General features: G+C 40.3%; 1 protein-coding gene across 1 annotated transcript; it reads left to right on the top strand.

Annotated features, from left to right (window-relative positions):
- Positions 1-1,039: 1,039 nt before the first annotated feature.
- Positions 1,040-24,937, top strand: CNR1 (cannabinoid receptor 1). Its single transcript, XM_040474143.1, has 2 exons — positions 1,040-1,152; positions 19,406-24,937. The coding sequence occupies exon 2, from the start codon at positions 19,469-19,471 to the stop codon at positions 20,885-20,887; it is 1,419 nt and encodes a 472-aa protein (XP_040330077.1). The 5' UTR covers positions 1,040-1,152; positions 19,406-19,468; the 3' UTR covers positions 20,888-24,937.
- Positions 24,938-25,443: the final 506 nt, after the last annotated feature.

The raw sequence follows: 25,443 nt of genomic DNA, 5'->3' as shown, positions 1-25,443 counted from the left end.
GGCCTGGCTCTCAGTTCCCCGCCGCGGGGGCGACCTGGGGAAGGCGGAACGGGCGGGTGGCCGCACCCCCGGCCGGGCGCGCCTCGGCCTCTCCCCTCCTGCCACCCTCTCCCTTCTGGCTCGGCCCGCTGCCCCAGACGTGACCCCCGAGCAAGGTGTTGGCGCTGCGCGCAATCGGGGCGCGCGTGATTAATGGCCCCGAGGTCGGGGGCAGCGCAGGCACGAGCCCCTTCTTGGCTCGGCCGGAGTGTGAGGGTATCTGGGAGGAGAGCCAGGTCCTGGCCGTGGGAGCCCCCGGGACCGCGGCGGCGGCGGCGGTGGCGGCGGCGGCGCAGGAGAAGGAGGAGGAGGAGAAGTAGGTGACGCGGGCTGGAGAGGCTTGTCCCCTCTGGCCCCGGGGCCGGCGCCACCGCAGGCCCCCCGCGCCAGGAAAGTTTGGAGCCACGGGCGCCGCGCTGCGCGGCGCGCGGGTCCCTCCCCGCGCAGTTCCCTCGGTGGGGTCTGTGCCGCCGCCGCTGCCAGGGCAGGACAAAGGCTCATTAACACGTGATGGGACCGCGCTTCATAAATGGGACTGGAGCGAGAGGGAGCCAGAGCCAGAGCGCCAGCGGAGGCAGAGGCGGGGACCGCACGAGTGTGGCGAGGCGACGGGCGCCCGGGCTGGCGGAGACCTGCGGCCCCACGCCGAGCCAGGCGGGGCGAGCGGGAGGACCCATTGAAGAGCCCGAGGAAGGGGCGAGGCTAGCGGGCGGCGGGAGCGGAGGGGTCGCCAGTCCCGGTCGTTGTCGCGGGCGGGCGCTGGAGGCAGGGGACGCCGGCGCGCGGGCAGTGTGGACCGACTGACTTACTGACCGACCGACGGAGGCACACCCCGCTCCACCCCACCCCACCCCACCCCACCCAGCCTCGCCCGCATCCCCGCGCCGGCGCCGCCTCCCTCGGCCACCCCTGCCTTCTGCACTTCTTTTCCGCCTCCGCCTCTTCTTGGCTCCCGCGGCGCCAGTGCCTTCCCCTGGCCCGGGCGGGGCGCCTCGGCTCCCGGCAGAGCTCCGTGGAGTCGGGCGGAACGTTCCGTTCTAGCAGAGAAGCAGCCCCAGCGCTGGGCGAGAGGTGCCGAGGGAGCTTCTCCCCGAGGACCGGGGGATGCGAAGGGTAAGACCTGGCAGGGTTGCGTTTGGAAATACTTTTTTTCCGCTTCCCGCCCCTTCGGGTACTGACCGGTGTGGTCCCCAAGTGTCCTTCGTGGAGTTCTCATTCCGTGTGAGCGAATCGTGCGTCGATGTTTACTTAGCTGTGTAGCCCCAGCTTGCAAACTGTGGTCTGTGCTACTTCTGGAGGTTTCTTCCATTTACTAGTTATTGAATGTGTGTGCACTAACGTGTTTGTAGAAAACGTGTAATTGTGCATGTTTGAGAAATAGGCGCTTGAGTTGGTGCTGAATGTCTGTAAACCATACCAGCAACTAAGTCCTCCCAGAGAAATCCATCGATCTCTGCACCAAACCTAGAAACTGTCTAAAATATTAAATGCCATATGAAGAAATGTATGTCAAATAATAAACTTTTGGTATGGAAAATATAGCTGCAGGAGCCACTCTGCTTTGAGGAAAACTAAATGTACATTTAATATCTAGATTTGAATGTTGATGGAACCATTTAACTCCCAACTAGCCATTAGATGAAAAAAGTTGCTGTGTTTTTTGAAGACATTTCTTGGTGAGGCTCACAATCATAAACGGCTCACCTCTCCAATGCAAACGTTTGCAGTGATAAACACCAGAAGCCGTCATTTGGTCATTTGAAAGTTTGAAAGCAACATGCATGTTTCTAATTTTAGTTTTAAATTAAGCAAATGAGAAAAAAATTAGTAATCTATTAATCATTTTGCCTCCCATCTTTTTTATTTCCCTTTAAATTAAATGCGATTCTTGTCTTTGTTGTTGCTTTCATGATATATTAAGCATCCTTGGACATTTAATAAGAGATTAGAACAGATTTACTGTTTTTAAAGGTGTTGAAAGATCTCTATGGGTCCCATAACTTCTCCTCATTTTTTATTACCAAGTTAATATCTTTTCAACAAAGGGGGAAATGCAGTTTCTTAGCAGAAACCCAGTGGACATTGAGTATCAGTGGGGTGACCACTGCCATCAATCTATTTTGCAGAATATTGAGAAGCTCAGAGCAACTAACCTTTAAGGTTCCCATAGGACTTTATCTGATTTAAAGTGTTGCTTTTCTAATCCCACCCTACTGACAGTTTGCAAGGGAAGATACACTGATTGATTTTTCTCTGTCCCTTTTTTTCCCCTTGGTAGTCCTTCTATCTCCCCCCATCTCTAACCCAGTTACAAGCAATTTTATCAGAATAAAAGGCCATGCATAGTTTCTTAAGTGAGACCAATAATTTTCTGATTATATCCATACATGAACAGAATCCACGCACCTCCAGAATTTTAAATGTTGCCTGCTGCAAGCGGTTACTTATGGGCACAATAGCAGTGGCTGTAGTTGGGCAAGATGCAAGAGGATGTACATGGTTTTCAAAAAACTAATCCATATGAGGTTATCAAGAGAACTTACTGTAAACAGACTCTTTTTGTTCCAAAGATGTCTCCCACTCCAGGCAAGGAGCAATCCTGGCTGAGGTAAGTATCAAGTGTCTGATGGGGAGAGGTCTCATTGTGTTCCTAAGTCTCTGTGGGGGTAAAGTGATACCACAGGGCGGAAATGCTCAGCACTGACCTTTCTAAAATAAAATTACTATGCTTGCATACTCCTTGTCAGGAAGGCAGATTAGATATTCACGCCTCCCCCCCCAATTTAATAGGTAGCCTCCACATGTATGCATACAAAAAGAATGTTGTGGCTAGTCCCTTCAATAAACCATAGGTGATATTATTTAATTTGGTGTGTAAAGTTTTACATTTTGGTGAAAATCTGATTTTACGTTGGAGTAGTGCTGGGCTTTGTTTGTTATCCACTGTTTTCTGTCTTTTTCTGTTACCCTTTTCCCAGTGGACTGTGTGCCTCCCTGTCGCCTGTGAGATCGTTCTTCTCTAATAAGCCTAGCTGCAGGATCAGTGTGTTCTTTTTGGCATTTCAAAATGTTAAAATAGTGAAATTGTTAAATGTTACCAAGATGAAACTGCTGGGAATGAAATTCTCTGGGAGAACCACTCTATCTGTGGCATATTATAGTCTATTCCAAAAGAAAACTCCTCGCATCGGTTTACCTATTTTTTCAAGAAAGAAGCAGCCCCATTGATTGTGTTGATAAGTGTTTAGTATGCAGTGTCAGCTTATTAATTACTAAGGCAAAGCCTGAAAAACTCTTTCAAAACAATCTTGTGACATTCTTCTTTGCTTTGACTGAGAATTAACATGAACCACCAGGAAATTTAGACAGGCTCCTGGGTTGCCTTGCATATTAGTGTTTGGAATTAGAATTGGAATACTTGGCTGTTTAAGACTAAAACTATTATGAAATGGAACTTATAATAGCAGTGTATAGTTCACCACGCTTACCAAATGTTTCTTCCCAGAAAACAGTTGGCCTAATAAGAAAAGGGATTATTTCCCATAATTAGCTCTCCAGGAATGCTGCAAAAAAAAAAAAAAAAAAAAAAGAGAGAGAGAGAGTAATACATTGAATTTGGAGATACCTAACAACACATGATGAGTAAAATGAGATTTGGTTAGAGCATCTTGAATTTGGTTAGGAAGATGGAGCCTGTCCTTGAGGTAGCTGCCTGTTCTTCTTGGGGTAATTACGTTAGCTCAGTTGCCTAAAGGACACAGAGTAGAGCTTGCTTTCCTGCAAAGACAGAAAGAAAGAAAGAGAAAGAAAAAGAAAGAAAAGGATGCCGTGTCTTCACCAGTGTGATCTGTCTCTTCTGTTTTTGTATTCATCATTTTCTAATTGAACTGACAAATTAGTTAGAGGGAATCCAGCCTTTGGGTTTAAATTATTTATAATTCTGCTTTTGCCTCTGAAAAGACCTGGCCCCAACATTGTTTGAAAAACTGCTGGGGCTGAGTTTATATATTGCACGTCTTTATTTTGAGGGACTGCAAGGTCTGCTCGTTTTTCTTTTCTTGACGGAAGAGTGATAGAGAAGTTAAAGAATAAGAGGAAATCAAACCCAATTGATGTACTTCATATTGGCAAAATTTTAACTTCATCCCCCTCCCCCATCTTTGGCTCTTTCTCAATCCTGTCCTCATAACAATGTTAACTTTCTGTTACATCTGCATAAATGCTGTTTCTGAGGGGTTGAGGGATAGGACACTTTGCCACTGAATTGTTGTCTAGTGTTCTGATAATCATTTAATTCACTAATCTGTATCTTCTTAGATTACATTGGGTTAACTGTAGAACATAGATCAACTCCAATTTCTTCCAGATATTTTCTGGACTAAAAGAAGCAATAAATGTCATCCAGAATATATATAACATGAAATTATATACTACATAATTAAAAAAATTTTTTTGAATGTTTATTTATTTTTGAGAGAGAGACAAAGTTTGAGTGGGGGAGGGGCAGGGAGAGAGAGGGAGACACAGAATCTGATGCAGGCTCCAGGCTCCGAGCTGTCAGCACAGAGCCTGACGCAGGGCTGGAACTCATGCACCCGGGAGATCATGACCTGAGCTGAAATCAGATGCTTAACTGACTGAGCCACCCAGGCACCCCTGTACTGCATAATTTTATATGATTGGGATGTATAATTACACTTGTATACATATATGTGAACAAACTTTCTCATAGATGTGTATCATGACCAACAAAAAATTTAGACCGATTGCCTTTATATATTTGAATATATAATTCAGATTTTAAATAAATACCACAAATTTGGGTGAAATGTCCAAAATTAAGGCAGCTGTGCAGATGGACACAGAAGACTCAGGCAAAAGGAGTATCCACCTTGAATCCAAACAAGGAAGGCTGTTCTGATTTTCCAGGATAGTGGAAATCTGCTCCAATCTCATGTGATCTAAGAATCTTGTAGAGATGCCAGGATGGGCATAACTACCTTTGATTATGGTTTTCTCATCAACACTGACTGATGTGTTTAATACAGTTTTCACCAGTCTTGCTAGTTGTTTATTATTTTTAGAAAATGAAGTTGGGAGAAAAAGTACAAGGTTATTACTCTGTCACAAAATGCACATCAATATCGTTATATTTGTAACATACAGCACATTGTCGTGCTATCACAAAAACGTTAAAACTATAGGAAATATTAGAGGGGGTGGGGAAGGGAAGGTTGTTTTTTGTGGTTTTCCAGGGCCTCTCTTGGTCCCACTCAAAGAGTTTGATATTAGAAGAACTTCTACCTTAAACAGACCTGAATGGACAATAGGTATGTTTATGACCTATCAGTGATAATAGATCACAGCCATTACATAAAAGTAATCAGTGCGATTACCTCTAGTTCTTAACAGAAAATATTGAGTAAAAGGTTTCCTGGGTCATATATCTTCACTGAACAGGGTGCCTCGTGGAAAATAAAGCACATTTCATTGTAATAGTTTTTCTAGTACACTTGCCATTGCAAATACATTCTTAAGCTAGTTTTCATTGATATTTTCCATATATTTGAGGCATTTTTCCATACGGCATACTGACGAATCACTTCAGCATATCCTTTAATTTAAAGTTTCATTTGGCCAGGTTGATGTCATAATTTAGTGAGCATGAGGTTCATAGTTGTGTTTGGATGGGTTTTCAAAGGAAGAATTGTTTACTAGCCAGACCTGAGCAAATGGGCCTGGCGGAGTCATAGCAGTCGTTCTGGAATACTACAAATTCTGTTTTAGCCCCCGCTGGAGAAATTTTCACACCTGCACTTGAGGAAAGCTTTCAAAGTGTTTCTTTGTTTGTTTGTCTTCTTTTCTTTTGTTTTTGAATATATGAGTTGAGACTGGTTAGTGGGAATCAGTGTCTCCTAGCCAACTCTTTTTTTAAACTATGGTGCTGTTGCATTATATCCTGTATTTTTGAATAAGCTTATTAAGGTAGGTTTTGCATTTTGTTAATGCAACAAGGGATTCAAGTTCCCATTTCTCCTAACCTAGATGGCAAATAGTTTTTCCCTACAAGCACAATATTTTATTATCTGACTCTTATCCTTCCACTGGAGTTTGGATTCTTAATTGCGTAGAGTTTGGATTCATTGAGTAGAAATTTGATATCTTTGGCTTGATTCTTTACCATCATTATCAACTCTGAAAAGCATTTAAAATTTGTTTTTGACTTCAGGAGATAAAGTGCGGTATAGTTTCCTAAATCTGACAATGTAATATCTATTTTTTTATTCCTACTAGCAAATTCCATGCTATTGCTTTTTAAGGAAAGGCAGAGGCATTTTTCAAAGATGTGCCAGGCAATCTGTTGTGGTAGTTGAATATACTGGCAAATGCTTTCACAAACTGTGTATGTCAGTAGTATATTTAAATATAATTAAAATAAAATATAATTAGGAAATAATGTTTTTCAAAGTTTATGTTTAAATGGGAGGGTTCCCTTCTTCCCTCATTATTTCTTCATCTGTTCTTTTAGACCATATATTCAGAGAAGAATGTTGGAATATGAGTTCTATAAATTGAGTTAAGTTACAAGGAGCTTTACATTTAAATTGGTGATAAATTCCAGTGTGCTTTTTAAAAAACAAATTTCTCCTTGCACATATGGACATTCATACTATAGGAAATTTTAGAGCACTGACTTCTGTTGGTCAAGAGGCTAAACAAGATGTTTGTAATATAGCAAGTAAACTGATATCATGTGTAGTGTGCCTTTGTCACTCATTTCCTTTTAACTCAGCTATATTTAAAAATCATCAACTTGATTTATCCTTTAGAAAAGAGACTTAATTTAATGCCACTATGATCTGTGTATGTTGGTTTATTCCAGTGTGGCTTGTTCAGTGGACCAGATTTTCAACTCATTTCGATGCACTGCTACCAGAATTTGTAAATGTTTTCTCTAGCATTTGTACAAGTTGTGGTGAGCAAGTGATATGCATGTGGAGAAGGAAAGCTGAAGAATTTAATACAGAACCAAAGTAAGCAAAAGATTGTCCCAAGAGTCCTGTGTCTTTGCCTACATGGGGATTTGACTTCAGAAGATAGACAACTACTTTTGGAAATTATATCAAACTTCTTACAAACAACAGCCAGAAAAGGGAAAACCTTTGAATGATTTTAGTCCTCAGCTAAGGAAATGAAGGATGAGTAATCTATGATCCATTTTTATTGATGAAATAATTAAAGAGGAAACAGTCTGCCCAAAGTCAGATATTTAAGTACTTTGGGATACATTTCCATGTATTTATAGCTTTTAGGTATTTTTGCAAGATATATGCCAGCTATAAGCAGTATGAATTGCATAATCTAATTCTGTAAGTTAATTTGCAGCCGGTCTGCATTACTTAGACCTCCTGCAAGATTTCAATTTTAGTTTGTTGTTTTCTGGGTTCATCTCCTGCGATACATTATTTTACAGTTTGGGGGAGAGAAGAACAGAAACAAACATTTCCAGCTTAAAAAAAAATAAGCTGAAATGTTACCTACTTTTACTGGTTTCCCTTCTTTTATTCTCAGCCATCCTTCCCAGGGGTGTCGAAAGGAATGGCTACCAGTTCTAGAGAACTTTGCACACATAGACTTTGTAAATAGAATTAGGAGAAAATTGTGTGGAGTTCTTAATTTATGCCTCAGTGCTGGGTAAGTACATATTATATCTTGAAGCCACATTGCTTTGTTGGACAAAAATATAACAATAAGTTTGCTGAAGAAGTGCAGAGAAGCCCAGAATTGTAGACTGAAAAACCTTGAGAGGTTCCCCACTCATTATGTTTATTTTCAGGCGAGACCACATTATTCTATTTCAGTCACATAGAAATATCTTGGTTTTAAACGTCTTTTAGAGACTACTTTGTCATGAGTGGGCTCCCTTAGCAATCCATTTCAATGATCTAAAAGCCTGTACTCCTAGAATATTCCTCGTTCCTGTCTAACCTCAATTCTTCTTAAAGGTTAATTTTTATTTCTCCCCCTCATTTAGTGTTTCTCATGGGCCTCCGTAATCTTTTTAACAGTAGCTTTTAAACTTTAGAGTGTGTTAGAATCTCCCAGAGGCCTTGTGCCCCAAATCCTAAGGTTTCTGACTCGGTAGGTCTCAAGTGAACCTGAGAATTTGCAGTTTTTGTAAGTACGGCTGGTGGGGAGACTACCCCTTATGAACCTCCGACCTGTAAAAGAACTGTGTGCACTCACAGACCACTGTGTGACTTCTCACACTGTTCTTTGAGATGTGTCCTAGATGTCCAGCCCATTCTTATCTATCTTACTTCCTAATTCTTTACCTTCACGTCACTTTTTCTGAATACCTGCAGTTCCTCAGCTCTGTGCATAATCGCAAAATTGCATCACACAAATCTCAGGAAGAGTTTGACCTTGAATGAGTACAATAAAATTACCTTATGGTTTCAGTGACATCAAAATCCTATACTTGCATCCAATTTGCGCACTTACTTCTCAATCGGAACTACATTTTCAAAGCATATTCTCCATCTTTACTGAAATCTAGTTCAGTTCTGTTTGCATACAATTATTTGCATCTTTTATTGTGTCTTTTTCTTGAGAGAAAGAGAGAAAGCACGCAGAGAAGGGGCAGAGAGAGAGAGAGAGAGAGAGAATCCCAAGCAGGCTCCCTGCTGTCAGCACAGAACCTAATGTAGGGCTCAAACTGACAAACTGTGAGATTGTGACCAGAGTTGGGCACTTAGCCAACTGAGCCACCCAGGCACCCCTATAATTATTTGCATCTTGAAAACATATTTTTATGTTTGTATCTTGCATGTTAGTACACATTTAATTTTTTTTAACATTTCAGCTAAAGAAACTGGCACATAAGTACCTAGTTTATAAAATCATGGTTGAAGGGAACCCTGGCTTTATACAATAAGAACTTATTTAAAATTATTCCAGTAAAAAAATGATAGGAAGGAAATTGAACTATTTAGAAAGCTACCATATCTTGATTTGTATGAGTACTTGAACAAATATTCACTTACCTTGTGAAATATTCCATTTTAGCCCCTGTAATGATAAATATTTTTCTGTTCTTTTTCATCACATAATTATGGCCTGTGTTGGTGATTTTGTATCTGCAAATTGGAGAGCCAAATGTTTTGTAAAATAGAAATGAGTTGGGTTTGTTATTAGAATTGATTTTGGGCTCCTGAGATAGCCCCATCTTACATTTAACATCTGTTGGCATAAACATATCATTTGTTTTTAGTAGAACTACTTTCCTTTTCTCATCTTTAATTACTTTCTTGAGGCAGAATTCCAAATATTCACAATTAATTTTTATCAATATATTAAATTTTCTCAATGCCCTTTTGCCCCAGAAAAGCAATTAAAAATTTAGTTTTTGTATGGAGTAGTAATAACCCATTTTAATCCTCCATAACATATTTTCTTATTTATGTTTTAATTAATTCAGTTGTAAGATACATGAAATGTTGTAACAGGAAGAGAAGTTGCTCAACCAAAGCAAGAACTATGTCCACTGAATAGAATAACAAATTGATTCCTGAGGGTTTATAAAAGCCACTCCATCTAGTGGTTGAATTTTCACATAAACTTCTCTTGACAAGTTGTTTTCAAAACATACTTGCACATGGGGAAACCCATTTGGGAAAGATTAATGCATAATAACATGTATTTGAGATAGGGAAAAAGTTCATTATCATCATCATTTCATACATTGTCTTTAAAGGTCTATCAACAGCATGTAAGTAGGATTCATTCAAGGTTGTGCACATCACAGAAATCTCTCTGTATATCATGGCTGTGTGCCTCAACATTGAGGTTCATGACACACACCGGGGTAACCAAGGATAAGAATAAAAGGTAGATACTGTTCTTTTGCCTCTAGCTTCCACTTGCCATCAACATAACTTCTGTTTAATAGTGGGATAAAAGATCCTGGGGTAAATAGTTGTTGATGCCTTTTATATAACCTTTACATTTGGGGAGTTGTTTTTTTTTCCAGGTAACTCTTTCGTGTATTAGACCAAAACTCAGTTTTAATTCCCTAACATAACCAGCTGACTTTATGCCAAGGAAAACTATCCACAGTTAAACACCATTCTGCTAAGATAGATCTGCCATGCTGCTGATGAGCACCAGTAAGCATTTAGGTATTGAGTACCTGCCCTGTGCCAGGCAGAGGGCATGCGAGGCATATAAGACAGGTCCCTATTCTCAAGGCGTTCATGATTTGAAGGGTTCAGCAGTGCCCAGCCTCTCTCCTGGGAGAAAACCTCAAAGCAAATATAGGAAGGGGATTACACAACCCAATTATTGAGATGCACAACCCAATATCGTTTGATGATGAAATATCATATGCCTATTACATGTTTTCATATCCTACTGTATTCTGTCCTCTGTGGGAGGAGAAGGACAGATGGGTGGCTTTTATTTGATGGAGTGGAGTGGGGTGGAAAATCATTCCTCTTGCTTCCTTGACCCAGATCTATTACATGGGTGTAATACATGGATATGTATTTAACGTCTACATTGCTAGGCACAGAGTATGTGCCGAATAAAAATGTGTTACGTGAAGCATGCGAGGGCCTGTAACTTTGTATCCATCAGCCACATTGCTGTAGTAACACCGCTTTATGATCTTTGGGCACCAGAGATCTGTCACAAGCACTCCCTTGTTGGAGCCTAAGGTTTACAAAATTTCTTTTTCCTTGATTCCAGCCACCATCCTAGGAACAGGCCACAGAGAGTCACCTGTCTGAGCCGACCAAAACTATTCTGCTCATGGTGGGAAATTGAGTGATTTCAGGGAGTTTGAATTTCTCCATATGGGAATGAATATTTCAAACTTTTGTTCACTAACAACCATCATGTCTCATTCAGACCTAGAGAAATTGTCCTCTCTCTTCCTCGCTGGTATCGTGGAAACTCATTATTGTCCACATTCCTTACAATTAATCGAAGGGGAAAAAAATCTGTCTAATTTTTTAAAAATAGTGAAAAGACAAGTTACATTTTATTTATTATTTGCCAACAGTCAGTGAAAATAAGGTGCTAATCCAGGGTTAGGATTTATTGCTTATAGTTAATTATCATACTTGTCCCTGGAGACCACAGGGCAAGAATGATTTGCAAGTGCTGTGGGCAATCTTTTGCTGTCAACAGATCTTCCTTGAGATTTTAGTTGTTTATTGTGTAAAGTGATCACGTACTGTCTAGTACCTCCTTTTCCCAAAATCAATTCTTCCCCCTTCCGTAGAAACAAAGAAAAGTGTCTTATTAAATGGTCCCTGGACTTGAAAGTTAAGCGCAGGGACTTGAAGTTACACAGACTTGGGTTGAGTTTAGCTCTGCCCTCTAGGTAGAGACCTTGGGCAAAGCATTTTACCACTCTAAGCCTCAGGTTTTTCATATGTAGAATGGGGATTATAATAGCACCTAATTCATGTAAATATATATATATATATATAGCACACAAATATTCTAATTTTTCTTACTAAAACATTTGGGAATTGGAATTTTCTCTATTGTGCATTTAATCACCCAGATCACCCAATCACTCTGAGATCTGAACCTGGAGAAACAGGACTTGATTTTTCATTGGACTTAATTTGTATGCTCATGGATTCAAAGAGAATGTATTCTTTTGTTGAAAGATGAGGGAAGAAGCCGAAAGGTATGCTGCACCATTGGACAAAAAGTAGCATGCTTTAAACTACTTCTGTCTTTGGTAATGAACTGTCAGATAATCTATCTGCTGGGTTCTACATATTTTATGGGCTGGAATAATACATCACTTTTGACTTTTAATGGCCAAACTTCACATGCAAGATAAAGACAGTCTTAAGGAGTATTTGTATATGGACCATGGCTTCAATTGAATTGAAAATTTTGCATGTTCTCTTTTAAGGGAAAGCTGCATCAATTATGCTTGATCACTTCCTTTACAGATATGTAGAAAAAGTAGCTCTCTCTAAAAAAAGATATAGGCACTTAGAGGAAACATCAAAACAGCAGAACAGGGGTGCCTGGGTGGCTCAGTTGGTTAAGCAACCAACTCTTGATTTTGGCTCAGGTCATCATCTCATGGCTCTTGAGATCAAGAACCCATGTTTGGCTCTGTGCTGATAGCAGGAAGCCTACTTGGGATTCTCCTTCTCCCTCTCTCTCTCCGCCCCTCCCCCACTCATACTCGCTCTCTCTCTCTCTCTCTCTCTCTGTCTGTCTCAAAATAAATAAACTAAAATAGAAAAATAAACTAACTTTAAAAATAGTAGAACAAAATTAAATGGCAAATGGATAAATAGAATTGGCTGTAAAGCCAACAAATCATTTCATTTATATCATTAATTTGCTTTTGTGATAGGCTTTTCTTATGGAATCATCACCTCATAGTGAATGTTTAATCTGATGTAGTTTTAAAGGTATTAATTCTTAAGCCCTAAAATTATTTTAATTTTAATAAACCTTAAATGTTAAATAATAAACCTTTAAATGTTAAATAATTTATAGCCTTATAAATGCCTTAATGTCTATTTAGTTCATATTAATGATGTATTTTTATGTAATATATTTTTTTACTAACAAAGACCAGAGAAAATGGTGCATTTAATAACTTCTATTCCACATTAGAAAATATATGAAAAGCTAAAGCTTTGAGAACCAACCAAGCATTACCTACATAATGGAATTTTCTTTATATATGGGAAAAGGAGCTGACATTAATACAAAGAAGAAGGATTATGTATTTTTGCCTGAATTATCAGGATAATTAAGTCAATCCTTTATTTCTCTTTGCTAGAAGATAATGCAAAAAGTGACCAAACTACTTGAATAAATCCCAAACTCTGGTGGTTATGTAAGAGTTAGAAAAGACTCAGTTGCCCATTCAACCATAGCAGAAGCATCATTCATAGAGTGACAATGTTGGCCCATGAGATTTGCCATGTATATTGAGGACATGTCTTAGACATAATGCAATTATAAGGGTCAACTAAAATTTTCCTACCAACTTTAGAGAAATATATTATCAAGTAATTTTTTTCTTAATTAAATTAGTAGAAACAAGACTTGTTCCTAGAAATGAATGGAGAATAATAAATACATCCACTGGCACCTTCATTCTCTTGAACCTTCACAAGGCTCTTTTACAGGGCTAGCTGAGCAGAACACAAAGGCAACAAAGAAATTAGGGAGAACGATAGGGTTAAGCAAGGGCTTGGGACTCATGCATTTGACATTTTGGACTCTTATCAGCCTAGAAACTATGAGATTGGCATTGTCTCCTTAAAGCATTTATAAACGTAGGATATTAGAGAAGGAGCCTGGCGGGGGGGGGGGGGGTTGCTGATACAGTCTATATCAGGAGCACTGGTCCTTCTGATGTGTCTAGAGGGTTTTCTGCCCAACTAGACGTGACATCCTGCAGGGAGCAAATGTTGCCTCCTGCCTGTTTCCTCAGAGATGCCGCATAGGCCAGAACTGCAAAGATTTGGACTCCAGATAGAACAGCAATAAATATCTAAATTATTAAAATGTCTCTTTAAAACAAAGAAAGTCTTCAGCAGGGCAATGAAGACTAAAATAGCCTGCTATTAATTATATTGATATAGAAAAGACTCTATTTGAAGTCTTGTTTTGTTATTCAGTGCTCACCTTAATGAGGACACAGATATTTTATACCCTTAAGGGTTATAGAAACAAAGATGTGACTCTAGGTAGACTTTAGAAAACTTTATGCTGCCGGTGTACCCAGAAAATTTCTTTGATGATATCACAGTCTGCCAGTTAATGCAGAAGTTTGGAGGTGGTAGATGGGAAACAAGTGTGCATGTAGTGAGATGGACAAACACAACAGGTGATGTCATTCTAAAAACTTGAGTTGTTTCTTTTTTTAAATAATAGATTCAACACAGGGAAATATTTTTCATTTTTATAAAGGCATAATTTATAGCTTAAATTACTAGAACAAATTGATTATATTTTTAAAAACAGAATCCTAGGAAAATCCCCTTAAATGTCATTCAATCATCGTTTTGCTATAACAGTAATAAAAACCAACTGCTTCTTTAATAGGTGCATCTACGCACCTTGCTAGAAATTTCCAATTATGATTTTCCCAGTCGCACACAAAAACACAATTAATGGCAGCTGCATCCCCCAAAGCCTAAACTATATTACTAGTGAACTCTCAAAGAAAATTCTCAATGCGAAAGATAATCAGGTGAAAATTACTGTAATAATCCAAACGTAGAAATAAAGGGAAGAATTACTGAAATGCAAAGGACCACTTTCCCATCATGATCCCATTAACTGTTAAAATAGCCTGTGCACAGTGGTACTTTGACATTTCTAAGATCCTTGAACTGCAGAAAATCCATGTATACTTTAGAACTGTATTCCTTAATTAAGGTTGCCTGATACTGGACAGAAATTACTCTATATTTCATAACCACACCATGCTCTGGCTCAAATGTAACAAGTTTGTTTTAATGAAAGTCCTTGGTTGCATTAACGTGGAAAACGTGAGCACATATGTGGTGATCTTAATACAGAGTAAGTCACAGGCACACATGTTCTGCATTGATGAAGAAAGATCTGTGATCTTTTGTCATCACTGAAGAAGGTTTATAGCTCTTCCAGATACTAAAATTTTAATCCTTGAGGTCATGCCAGTAGGCAGATTTACCTAGATGGGCTGGCATAGGAAATAATGATTTAGTAGGAGGTAGTCTTAATTACTATTGACAAAATGCCTTAATTTGAGTTTGTAAGAAGCTTGAATATAATACAGAAAGCAAAATGGCTTTATTCTGGTTACTGTTAGTGCTTAAAACAGTGCATAAAGTCCAAAAGCAAAAATTCTGGGGTCTGACAGACACGGGTTCCACTACAAACTCTTCGTCTTCCGGACAATTTGCTTAACATTAACAACTAATGATTTCCATTCCTTTATGTGAAATGGTGACTATAAATAAGCACCTGATAGACTTGTCATGACAATTTAATGGTAGAATATGCATAAAGTCTCTGGAATACCTGGGGTATAATAGAGTTCCAAATAAAGTTTCCTCCTCCCTCACCCCTGTGTGCATCTGCTATTTCCTACATGCTTTAAGTGCTGAGACAAAAATGAAAACTGAATAAGCAGCCTGTGATCTAACAAAGCAATGTGTTGTCTTGAGATAATAATTTATGGTAAGAGTCATAGTACTAAGTAATGATAATAATTAATATTTATTGAAGATTTACGTTTTGTGCCAGGCACTATGTTAAGTGCTTTACCTGCCTTTTTAAAATTTAATTTCTATGGGGCACCTGGGTGGCTCAGTCGGTTAAGCGTCCGACTTCAGCTCAGGTCACGATCTCACGGTTCGTGAGTTCAAGCCCTGCGTCGGGCTCTTGGCTGATGGCTCGGAGCCTGGAGCCTGCTTCCGATTCTGTGTCTCCCTCTCTCTCTGCCCCTCCCCCGTTCATGCTCTGTCTCAAAAATAAATAAATGTTAAAAAAAATTAAAAATAAAACAAAATAAAATTTAATTTCTAGGACAATTCTGTGATTTAGGCAATATCATCATCAAACTCATCCCCATTTTGCAGATGAAATGCTGAGGCTTAGAGAGATTAACTACTCGCCCAAGTACAAGTCTCACAGTAATCTTGCTCTTCTAACTCCTAATTCAATGTTTTCTTCATTACTAGTGTTTTGACTGGTTGGAATTAGTGGGGAAAAGAAGGGAGATAGTAGTAACCCTGGCTTCGGTTAAAGGGTTGATGGTTCATCAAGGCTAAAAGCAGCTCTAGACATACTGTCTAATATGGTAACCACTAGCCACATGTGGCTATTAAGAACTTCAAACATGGCTGGTACCACATGTTGAAGTGATAATATTTTGGATCCACTGGGTTAAATAAGATATTAAAATTAATTTCACCTTTTACCATTTCCTTTTTTACCTAGATAGTGGAAACTTTGATATTGTATATGTGGCTCACATTACATGTTTATTAGACAGCACTGTTCTAGAACCAGAACATCTGGGTTCATTCTGGCTCTACCACCTACTGGCTGTGTGAATGGCAAGTTACTTACCCTCTCTGTGCCTTTCATCTGTGAAATGGGGATAATAACGGCACCCACCTCATAGGGTCATTGTGAATGATAACCAGTTTGAATACTTACGGCAGGGGAGATATCCTGATCACGATAAGCAATTTGATTCACATAAGAAGGTCAGGATGCCACCTACACATAAGCTCTCCAGAAGTGCTTAAAAAGGGAAAATCAGCAAGATTTAGTAGTCTTCTTATTATAAAGGCCAAGAAAGAAGAGGAGTCCACGGTAAGTTCAAGGTATGAGCTTGGACAACTTAATACAGTTATTCATAATTCCATAAGAAATGTGAAAAGAGACATGACTGGAGGCCATTTGCTGCAGCAGTATCTGTAACAACAAGAAGTGATAACCTAAACCTTCATCAGAAGGAGGCTGGTCATGTTCATTTAGTGGATACGTGAGGCACCTGCTGAATGGAGGGAGGGTTCGTGGACCAATGTGCAACTGTCTTCACGTATATGGAAAAGCAAGCAGCGGAACAGTATGTATAGCATCTTAGTATCTGTTAAAAATAAAGCAAAGAGGAAATGAATTTATATATCTGCTTGAATATGCATGCACAGTATCTTTGGAAAGAGTAACAAGGACCTTCTTGCCACTGAGGAGGAAAACTGGGTGGCTGGGACATGGGGATGAGAGAGCCTGGCTTTGCTGTATGTCCTTCTGTGCCTTTTGAATTTGGAATCGTATGAATGTAATATATACATATAAATGATCAAAATTTCAAATAAATTAGTTTTTAATTGGGCAGCGTGAAGGACGAGTTAGTTACTTGACATAGCAGGACTTAGGGGTTGGAGTTCCTGGACTGGCTCCCAGGAGGAGATGTTGGGCTCAAGTTTTGATTTTCAGGCCAAATATCCATTGAATTCATTACCTTTCTCTCCTCTAATTTTAAGAAAAGACAAAGAAGTAGTATTAAATCACTGCTTTAATGCACCCGTTAATAAAATTCAACTGCCACTATTAGGTTCACATGAACATTTCTAAGGGAGACCGGCCCTCTCTTTCTCATCTGCTATTGTGCATCAGGCTGGTGAAACACATAAGAAAAAAAGACACCACTCCTGTGCTTGGAAGCCATTTTCTAGTTATGGAAATAAATATGTAAGCTCATGATTAAGTGATATGGTGGGGCCTGTAATAGAGGGAAAGCCTGGGGGAACTAGTTCTGCCTGGTGGGGAGGGCTAGCCAAAGAGATGTCAGAAATGGAGGAAACTTAATGTAACGGAGAGCTTGGAAATGGGTATTTCGGATGGAGGGAGGCTAAGAGGAAAGAAGGAAGGTGTGCAGGTGTGATCCAAAGAGCAGCATGCCTTCCAGGGCCAGAAAGCGCTGTTTTAGTACGGGTGGGAGTTGAGAGGCAAAAGTCAGATTTGAGGATATGCCAGGACCATTCACAGCTCTCTCACAAATCATGGCCATTTTCTGAATCCCTCAGATTGCGGCTGAAAATTTTCATTTGTAAATGGAGTTGTTTAGCAAAGGGAGGTTTGCAAAGAGCAGAGTTGATTCAGGAGACAGCCTGGACTCAGGTGTGGCAGAATGTGGGGAGGTGGGCCACATTTAGCCACTGTCCCTGTTTCAAATTACTGTATAAACGGAACAACCCCCCCCCCCCACATCGTGATACTGAAGGTATTCATTTAAATTTTATTTTCTTTGCCTCCATATTCTGTTTCCACTCACACTAATCCTACATACTCTTGGCATAAGCATCCTTTCCTTGGGGAAGCCTCCTTCAACCCCCTAGACTGGCTGCTCCCACAGCATCTTGCATATCACCAGTCACAGCTGCCACCACACTTCATCATAATTACGGGGTCAGCTGTCAGTCCTCTGCCACACAGTATACTTCATGTGACAGGGACTCTTTCTCGATACTCTTAGCCCCTATGCCTACCTACCGCAGTGCCTGGCACATAGTGGGTGCCCCATAATTTGTCAAAGGGGTGAATAAATGAATCATTAATTCAGATAGGTAGGATCTCTGTGTTTTAGCGGGAGGACTCGATCATTTAAATTTGTTCCAAGGTAGTAACTATCTCTCTCTCCAATACAGTGTGATATGTTTTTAAAAAAGAAAAATACAATTAGGAAGTAAAATGCTGGTTTTTATGATTACTTTAAAATTATTATAGGTATCACTCAGTCCTTCTAATATCTTTAGAAGCAAAAGAGCCTAATAGCCACATTTTAAATAAACATTTATAAATAGTGAAATCAATTTTCTGGATGTTTAGTTTGAAACAAAACCAAATTGCTTAGCTTAGAATTGAAGAACCCTTAAAATTTGGCCTCCTTTTCTCAGTCGTCCTCATTTCTGGTGCCATCTACCTGGAAAGACTGGGACTCCATAAAGGCCTGTTTCCTGTCTCCCAGCATGCTTGTGTCACTGCACCACTCATGGGGGACACTGTCAGGAAGCACTCTCCCATCATCACTGCTTTCCAGGGTTAAAGATCTTGGTCTTCCCATGAGCCTCAGTGCAAGTTTGCCCTTCATGACATTTGTCTTGGTTGGTGTGGACATTTTTGAAATTCACCTCAGCCATAGCTTGGTCCAAATGTCTCCTCTGGGAGAGGAAACTTGCCTAACGGAGACAGTCCAGAATCCAGATCTTTTCCCATGGAAGGATCCTTTGGTTCTAAGCCTCTCTTCCTCCTCCTTCGCACTCAGCACACAGGCCGTACAACACAGTTCCTGATTCCACACCATCTTGCTTTGGGGTTGTGCTGTATGTTCAGCCTTACCTGTACGACAAGATGGTTGAGTCTTCAAGAGCAGACGTTGTGTGACACGTCGCTCTCCCCCATCCCCACCAGCATCAGGACACTGTGTGTATGTGACAGTAGAAGCCCGGTGGTAAACACTTCCTAATGCGACCATGAGGTGCATGCCATGCCCAAGGCACATTTCCTTTCGCTTGACTATCAGGAAGTGTGTACAGGATCACACAGTGACTTAAATCCAGGCAGCTTAAATAATGAAAGAGATATTTTTTGGTGGGTGCCACCAACATCACCAACTTCGGGTGGCTTTTCTCTGACTGACTGACTCATTTTGTTGATTAAATCTGACAAGAATTTCATTTAGGCTCAGAGACAGGAATGAAGTAATGTGATGGTACACATTTGGGATATTTACAGTAGGTTTCAAAAAAATTATTGTTATTCTCCCAGTCTTCTCACCATTCAGCTTATTTGTTTTCCCTCCTGTTAGGATTCCCTGCTGCGGGTCTCCTCCTCAGTCATTTTGAGTTTGGCCTAATCCAAGACGGAGGTTATGAAGTCTATCCTAGATGGCCTTGCCGATACCACCTTCCGCACCATCACAACAGACCTCCTCTACGTGGGCTCCAATGACATTCAGTACGAAGATATCAAAGGTGACATGGCATCCAAATTAGGGTACTTCCCACAGAAATTTCCTTTAACTTCCTTTAGGGGAAGTCCCTTCCAAGAAAAGATGACTGCAGGAGACAACTCCCAGTTAGTCCCGGCAGACCAGGTGAACATCACCGAATTTTACAACAAGTCCCTTTCATCCTACAAGGAGAATGAGGAGAACATCCAGTGTGGGGAGAACTTCATGGACATGGAGTGCTTCATGATTCTGAACCCCAGCCAGCAGCTGGCCATCGCCGTCTTGTCCCTCACACTGGGCACCTTTACGGTTCTGGAGAACCTGCTGGTGCTGTGTGTCATCCTTCACTCCCGCAGCCTTCGTTGCCGGCCCTCTTACCACTTCATCGGCAGCCTGGCAGTGGCCGACCTCCTGGGCAGCGTCATTTTTGTCTACAGCTTTGTTGACTTCCACGTGTTCCACCGTAAAGATAGCCCCAATGTGTTTCTTTTCAAACTCGGTGGGGTCACCGCCTCCTTCACGGCCTCAGTAGGCAGCCTGTTCCTCACGGCCATTGACAGGTACATATCTATTCACAGGCCCCTGGCTTATAAGAGGATTGTCACCAGGCCCAAGGCCGTGGTGGCATTTTGCCTGATGTGGACCATAGCAATTGTGATTGCTGTGCTGCCTCTCCTGGGCTGGAACTGCAAGAAGCTGCAGTCTGTTTGCTCAGACATTTTCCCGCTCATTGATGAAACCTACCTGATGTTCTGGATCGGGGTCACCAGTGTGCTGCTGCTGTTTATCGTGTACGCATACATGTATATTCTCTGGAAGGCTCACAGCCACGCGGTCCGCATGATTCAGCGCGGCACCCAGAAGAGCATCATCATCCACACGTCAGAGGACGGCAAGGTGCAGGTGACACGGCCCGACCAAGCCCGCATGGACATCAGGCTGGCCAAGACCCTGGTTCTGATCCTTGTGGTTTTAATCATCTGCTGGGGCCCTCTGCTTGCGATTATGGTGTATGATGTCTTTGGGAAGATGAACAAGCTCATTAAGACGGTGTTTGCCTTCTGCAGTATGCTGTGCCTGTTGAATTCCACCGTGAACCCCATCATCTACGCTCTGAGGAGCAAGGACCTGAGACATGCTTTCCGGAGTATGTTCCCCTCGTGTGAAGGCACCGCACAGCCTCTTGATAACAGCATGGGGGACTCGGACTGCCTGCACAAGCACGCCAACAACACAGCCAGTGTTCACAGGGCCGCGGAGAGCTGCATCAAGAGCACGGTCAAGATTGCCAAGGTGACCATGTCTGTGTCCACAGACACGTCTGCCGAGGCTCTGTGAGCCTGACGCCTTCCTGGCAGCCCAGGAAAAGAAGTTCATTTTTTTTTAAAGCTTAAAATCTAGAAAAGTCTGTCGTCTCATCGGTTATATTTTTTTAAGTTTACCATGCTCAGTGAAAGGTGATTGTCACCAGGATCAGTTATCAGTTCTCTAGCATTTCAATAGCATAGGTACTGAAACTCAGTTCTTCAGGAGTTTACAGTGAAGAAAGCCTGCTGCTTATGTGACTGAAGCTTCTTCAGAGTCTCAGTGAAAAGGGAGAGAAACCTGTGGCTTACACAGTTTGAAGTCTAAGTAACCACAGGGAAACACCATCAAATGAGTAATGCCTTTGTAACCACAACTTTCATTATAATGTGAAATGTATTTGTCCATAAGTATCAGAGACGTCCATTTTTACAAGTTACAGAGTACTAAAGTAGAGCTATTTTGTAAAAATGTATTGTGTCATGTGAGATGTGTATCCGTGTTTACTGTGTGTTATTTATATTTGTCTAGTTCAGCAAAACTGAAAGGTAGACTTTCATGAGAACAGTGGAACACAAGCAGCAGATACGTGCCAGTGAGATCACTTTTTAAAAAATTATTGCCCGTGACTTTTAGACACCTTAACATTTTTTTCCAATCTATTCAAATTTGACATGGAAATAACCATAAAGGTTTATTTTTTGTTAATGCAACGGGAAGAATTTGAAGACTATCCAGAATATTGAGCAGAATTCATTGACACTTAAAAATTTGTTAGCCCTGCATTTTCATACGTGGACATTTATTATCTTCTGGACTATAGCTGTTCTGTTGGGTGATGGATTGCAATCAGAATGGAAGAGAGAAGGCATATTGACTTTTCTGGCTGACATCTCTGACTTTCTTTAGTCTTTAGCTATTACTAGACCTCTTAAGACAGCATGTGTCAATCTTAATGTATATTGTTATCACTGTGCAATTGCTGTTTACTTGAAGGGTACTGCATTCTTATATTCCAGGTTTAAGTAGATTTCATGCCTGGGTGGCCAAATGAGTCTTCATTTTTTCTTAATTGAAAAGAAGTATTGTCTGGATCAGTAAAATTATACCGTGTGTGAGTGTGAATATAAATGTGTGTGTGTGTGTGTGTATCCCGTAACTGTTACAGTAATGTCGTAAAGTGAGAAAACTGTGACCAAGTGTAAACTGTATCACTCGCTGCATTCTTGCACATGAAGTCAGTTTCTAAAATTGAGTTCTTCCAGAAACCTTGTTGATAAAAATACTCACCATAAACGTTCAGGAAATTCTCCTCCCTTCCCCCAACCTTGAGAGATTGGGTCAAGTGCTACTAAATTGACCTTTAGATATTTCAAAAGACCAGTGTCTGGCAAGGAATCATCAATGACAGATGCAAGTGAAGGTCTGTATTTACCATGTCAGTGTTGGGAAATGAGTATCTTGGTTGCTGAGCACCTAATGTCAACCAAGTCCACGGATCATCAGAAGGGAAGTGGTTCTAAATAAAGCCCCCGTGGTAACGTTTTTCCGTTGAGTGTGTAGTGATATGACCCTGTTTAACTAGCACTGTACCCCTCTTGCTGAACTCGGACACCAGGTTTGGTCCATGTGGCGAAGGAGACCAGTCAGACAGTGGGCAAGACAGAGAAAGACAGTGAGGAGCCGACACGCTTGTGACTGAGGCTTGGATAACATGTGACTCTTTCTATGCTTCATCCAGATGCCCTTGGTGACAACCCCGGACCCAGCTTTGACTGGGTAGGTTTGGGCTAAGGAATAGACCTCTCCCCTGCTCCTCGTTAGCAAGATCTGCTGGAGTATAAAGATGAGCATGGCTTGCTGTCTTTTTATGCCCCAGTCTCATATTCTTTAATGGTGCCATGGGTGCTCAGAATTAGGCCCTTCCCCAGTTAGCATTAATATTGCTTCAGAGGCCACTTGACCCTGACAAATTACTTATAAGCAGTCTCCTCCTTAAACAGATAAAGCGTGGCTCCTTGAAGGACCCAGAGGCCTGGGTAGCATGGATTGAAGTGGAGAGGTAGCATTCATCGGGTGATTTCTAACTCTCTAGATAGATGAGCAGCCTACCGGGGCAATCTTTTGTGCAGTGTATGGTCTACAGCTGAATGTGGACTGTGGGCCAAGCTGGGATGCATTTAACCATCTGTCTATGTGGCTCAAATGTGCCTGTTGGTTGCTTCACTTTACCTCTCTGTGATATGCGGGGGAGGGCTCAGGGTGCTGGAGGATGAATAAGGTCTCTTTAGAAGAAAGAGAAAAGATTATTTACAAACACTCACCAGGGTCTGGTTCCACTGAAGAATCGCTACTCGTTTGTCCGCATTATCCTTAATATTAATCCATGTGTCTCAGAGCTCACCAGGCAGGACCAACTTTCCTCTCACAGCTACGAAGGCCTGGTGAAGATGAAATTCTTGTTACTTGTGAAAAATTCCAGGATTCATTTTCGAAACTGTATTTGTGTATACGCGATGTAGATTTTATAGTGTGCTGTGCTTTCAAGATATAAATCATATATAATAAATTAAGGGACAATGGGGCTGACGGCACTAAACTTGGTGCTTATTGATATTCTAAGAAATATCTGTGAAATATCATCACATACGTGTTACACTACCTTCATTCTAAAACATTTCAGTTACTTTGAGTCACTTTGACACTTTTAATATCATTTCCTAACCCAAGAGACTCCAATGTCCTCCCCAATGAATATACTCATTAAAATTACCATTCATTAGTATCCCTTAATTAGGCCCATTAACTTAAATATAATTTAAATTTCAATAAGTTTTATAAGGTCCAACCTCAGACTTACCTACATACCTCTGAGGATAACATACTTGTCCTGACCATGCATTTCACGATCACATATGTCTTAAAAAGGGCCAAATTCCCAACCTGTTCAATTTCTTCAGAGTAATGATGGATCTTTCAGCCCTAGACCAATAGTTTCATTTAGATAAGGAGGGCTGTTTCCAAGAACCTCTAATTTTCCATTACCTATGAAATTTATATAAAAGAAACGTGGATCTGGGAGGAGCTGCAGACATATGCCTACACTTGAGATGATTCCCACACCTTCCTGTCATGTTGAGTCAGGTCTAACTGGCATTAAGTGTCAAGGAATTTGGGCTGCCTGAACCCACACTGCAGGGAATAGGTCCAACCAGCAGATGAGAATTAGGCCCTGGATGAGTAGCACTCTAATTACTGTCCTGTTGATTCATTTTTGCCATTCCACATCTGTAAAAGAGACCACCAATATCATGCGCAGAATTAGATTTCTCACAATCTAACTGTATATTTGTATGATATTTTAAAATCTCCTAAATGCTGGGCAATGGCTATTAACAATTGTCTTGCATTGGCCTTCTGATGAAATGTTAACAATGCCTATTGTAATATAGACAAAACATTTTATCTACTGATTTGGGCTGAATGTATGTAAATAGGTTTTAAAAAAAGTCAGATGTTTAAGCAGTGGCCTAAAATCAGTAATTTTCAGATAGAAGAGTTTCTTTACATTGCTGTGGCATCCTAAAACCTATCTTCACGTAAACTTAGTGTACTAGCTTGCTGGGGATCAGAGTCCCCAAGAAAGGAAACTTTTTCTTGTGATAGTATGAACCAAGATACCAGGCTATCTGGATTCTTATTTCCAATGTTTCAACCGGGAAACATAACTCTTTATTGTCTGTAAATCTAACATTATTACTTTTCCTCTTAGAAGAATATCGTATCGTTAGATGTTTGTTGAGCTGGTAACATCCTTGCAACTGCGGCAATATCTTCGTTAGTAATCTGTATAATACTTTGTACACAAGTACTAGTAAGATTGTTATTCAATGTAGCTTCAGTCATTAAATTACTATAGCAAAGTAGTACTTTCGTAATATTTACAGTGTATTAAGCCCACACTATATTTTATTTCAGTGATATAATTAAATTGTTATTTATTCGAAGAGAAAACATCCCATCATGTCTGTTGTCCAAAGTTACTTGGAATCAAATAAAAATTCTAGATTATCATGAAGAACACAAACGCCTTTGAATTCTGCCTTATTTCACAGTCTAGCATTAAAACACTCAGGACTTAAGTTCTAAAAGATTGCTGAACAACTGATTTGTTCCCAAAAAGCACCCATGATTTTATCTGAGAAATGAGGACAGATTGGATTCATGTAGTCATTTTTAACATAGGAAAAACATGCATAAAACCATCATTTACATAATAAAGAGCAAAAGCCTGCCATACCTTTTAAAAGCATTATTTCATTAAAGGGTTTAGTGATTTTGCAGTAAATTAAAATAAATGTACTGTTCATAATATGTAAATGAAATTGGAACTTAGCAGATTTAGCAAATTATATAAATCTGAAGAATTTATAAACACATAGTCTGAACCATGTGTAAGAGATAATTACTTTTTAACATAACTTATAAAAACATAATTTTATTTGTACAATAAGAAAAACTAGTTTGAAAATTTTATGAAGTAAAAAAAGCATTATAATGAAGTTTTTACATTATTATTATCCAAAAGT

Source organism: Herpailurus yagouaroundi, unplaced genomic scaffold (assembly GCF_014898765.1).
Source record: "Herpailurus yagouaroundi ecotype Mexico unplaced genomic scaffold, PumYag 139, whole genome shotgun sequence".
NCBI classification, from domain to species: Eukaryota; Metazoa; Chordata; class Mammalia; order Carnivora; family Felidae; genus Herpailurus; species Herpailurus yagouaroundi.
The sequence above is the reverse complement of the archived record's forward strand: the minus strand, read 5'-3'. Positions and strand labels throughout refer to the sequence as shown.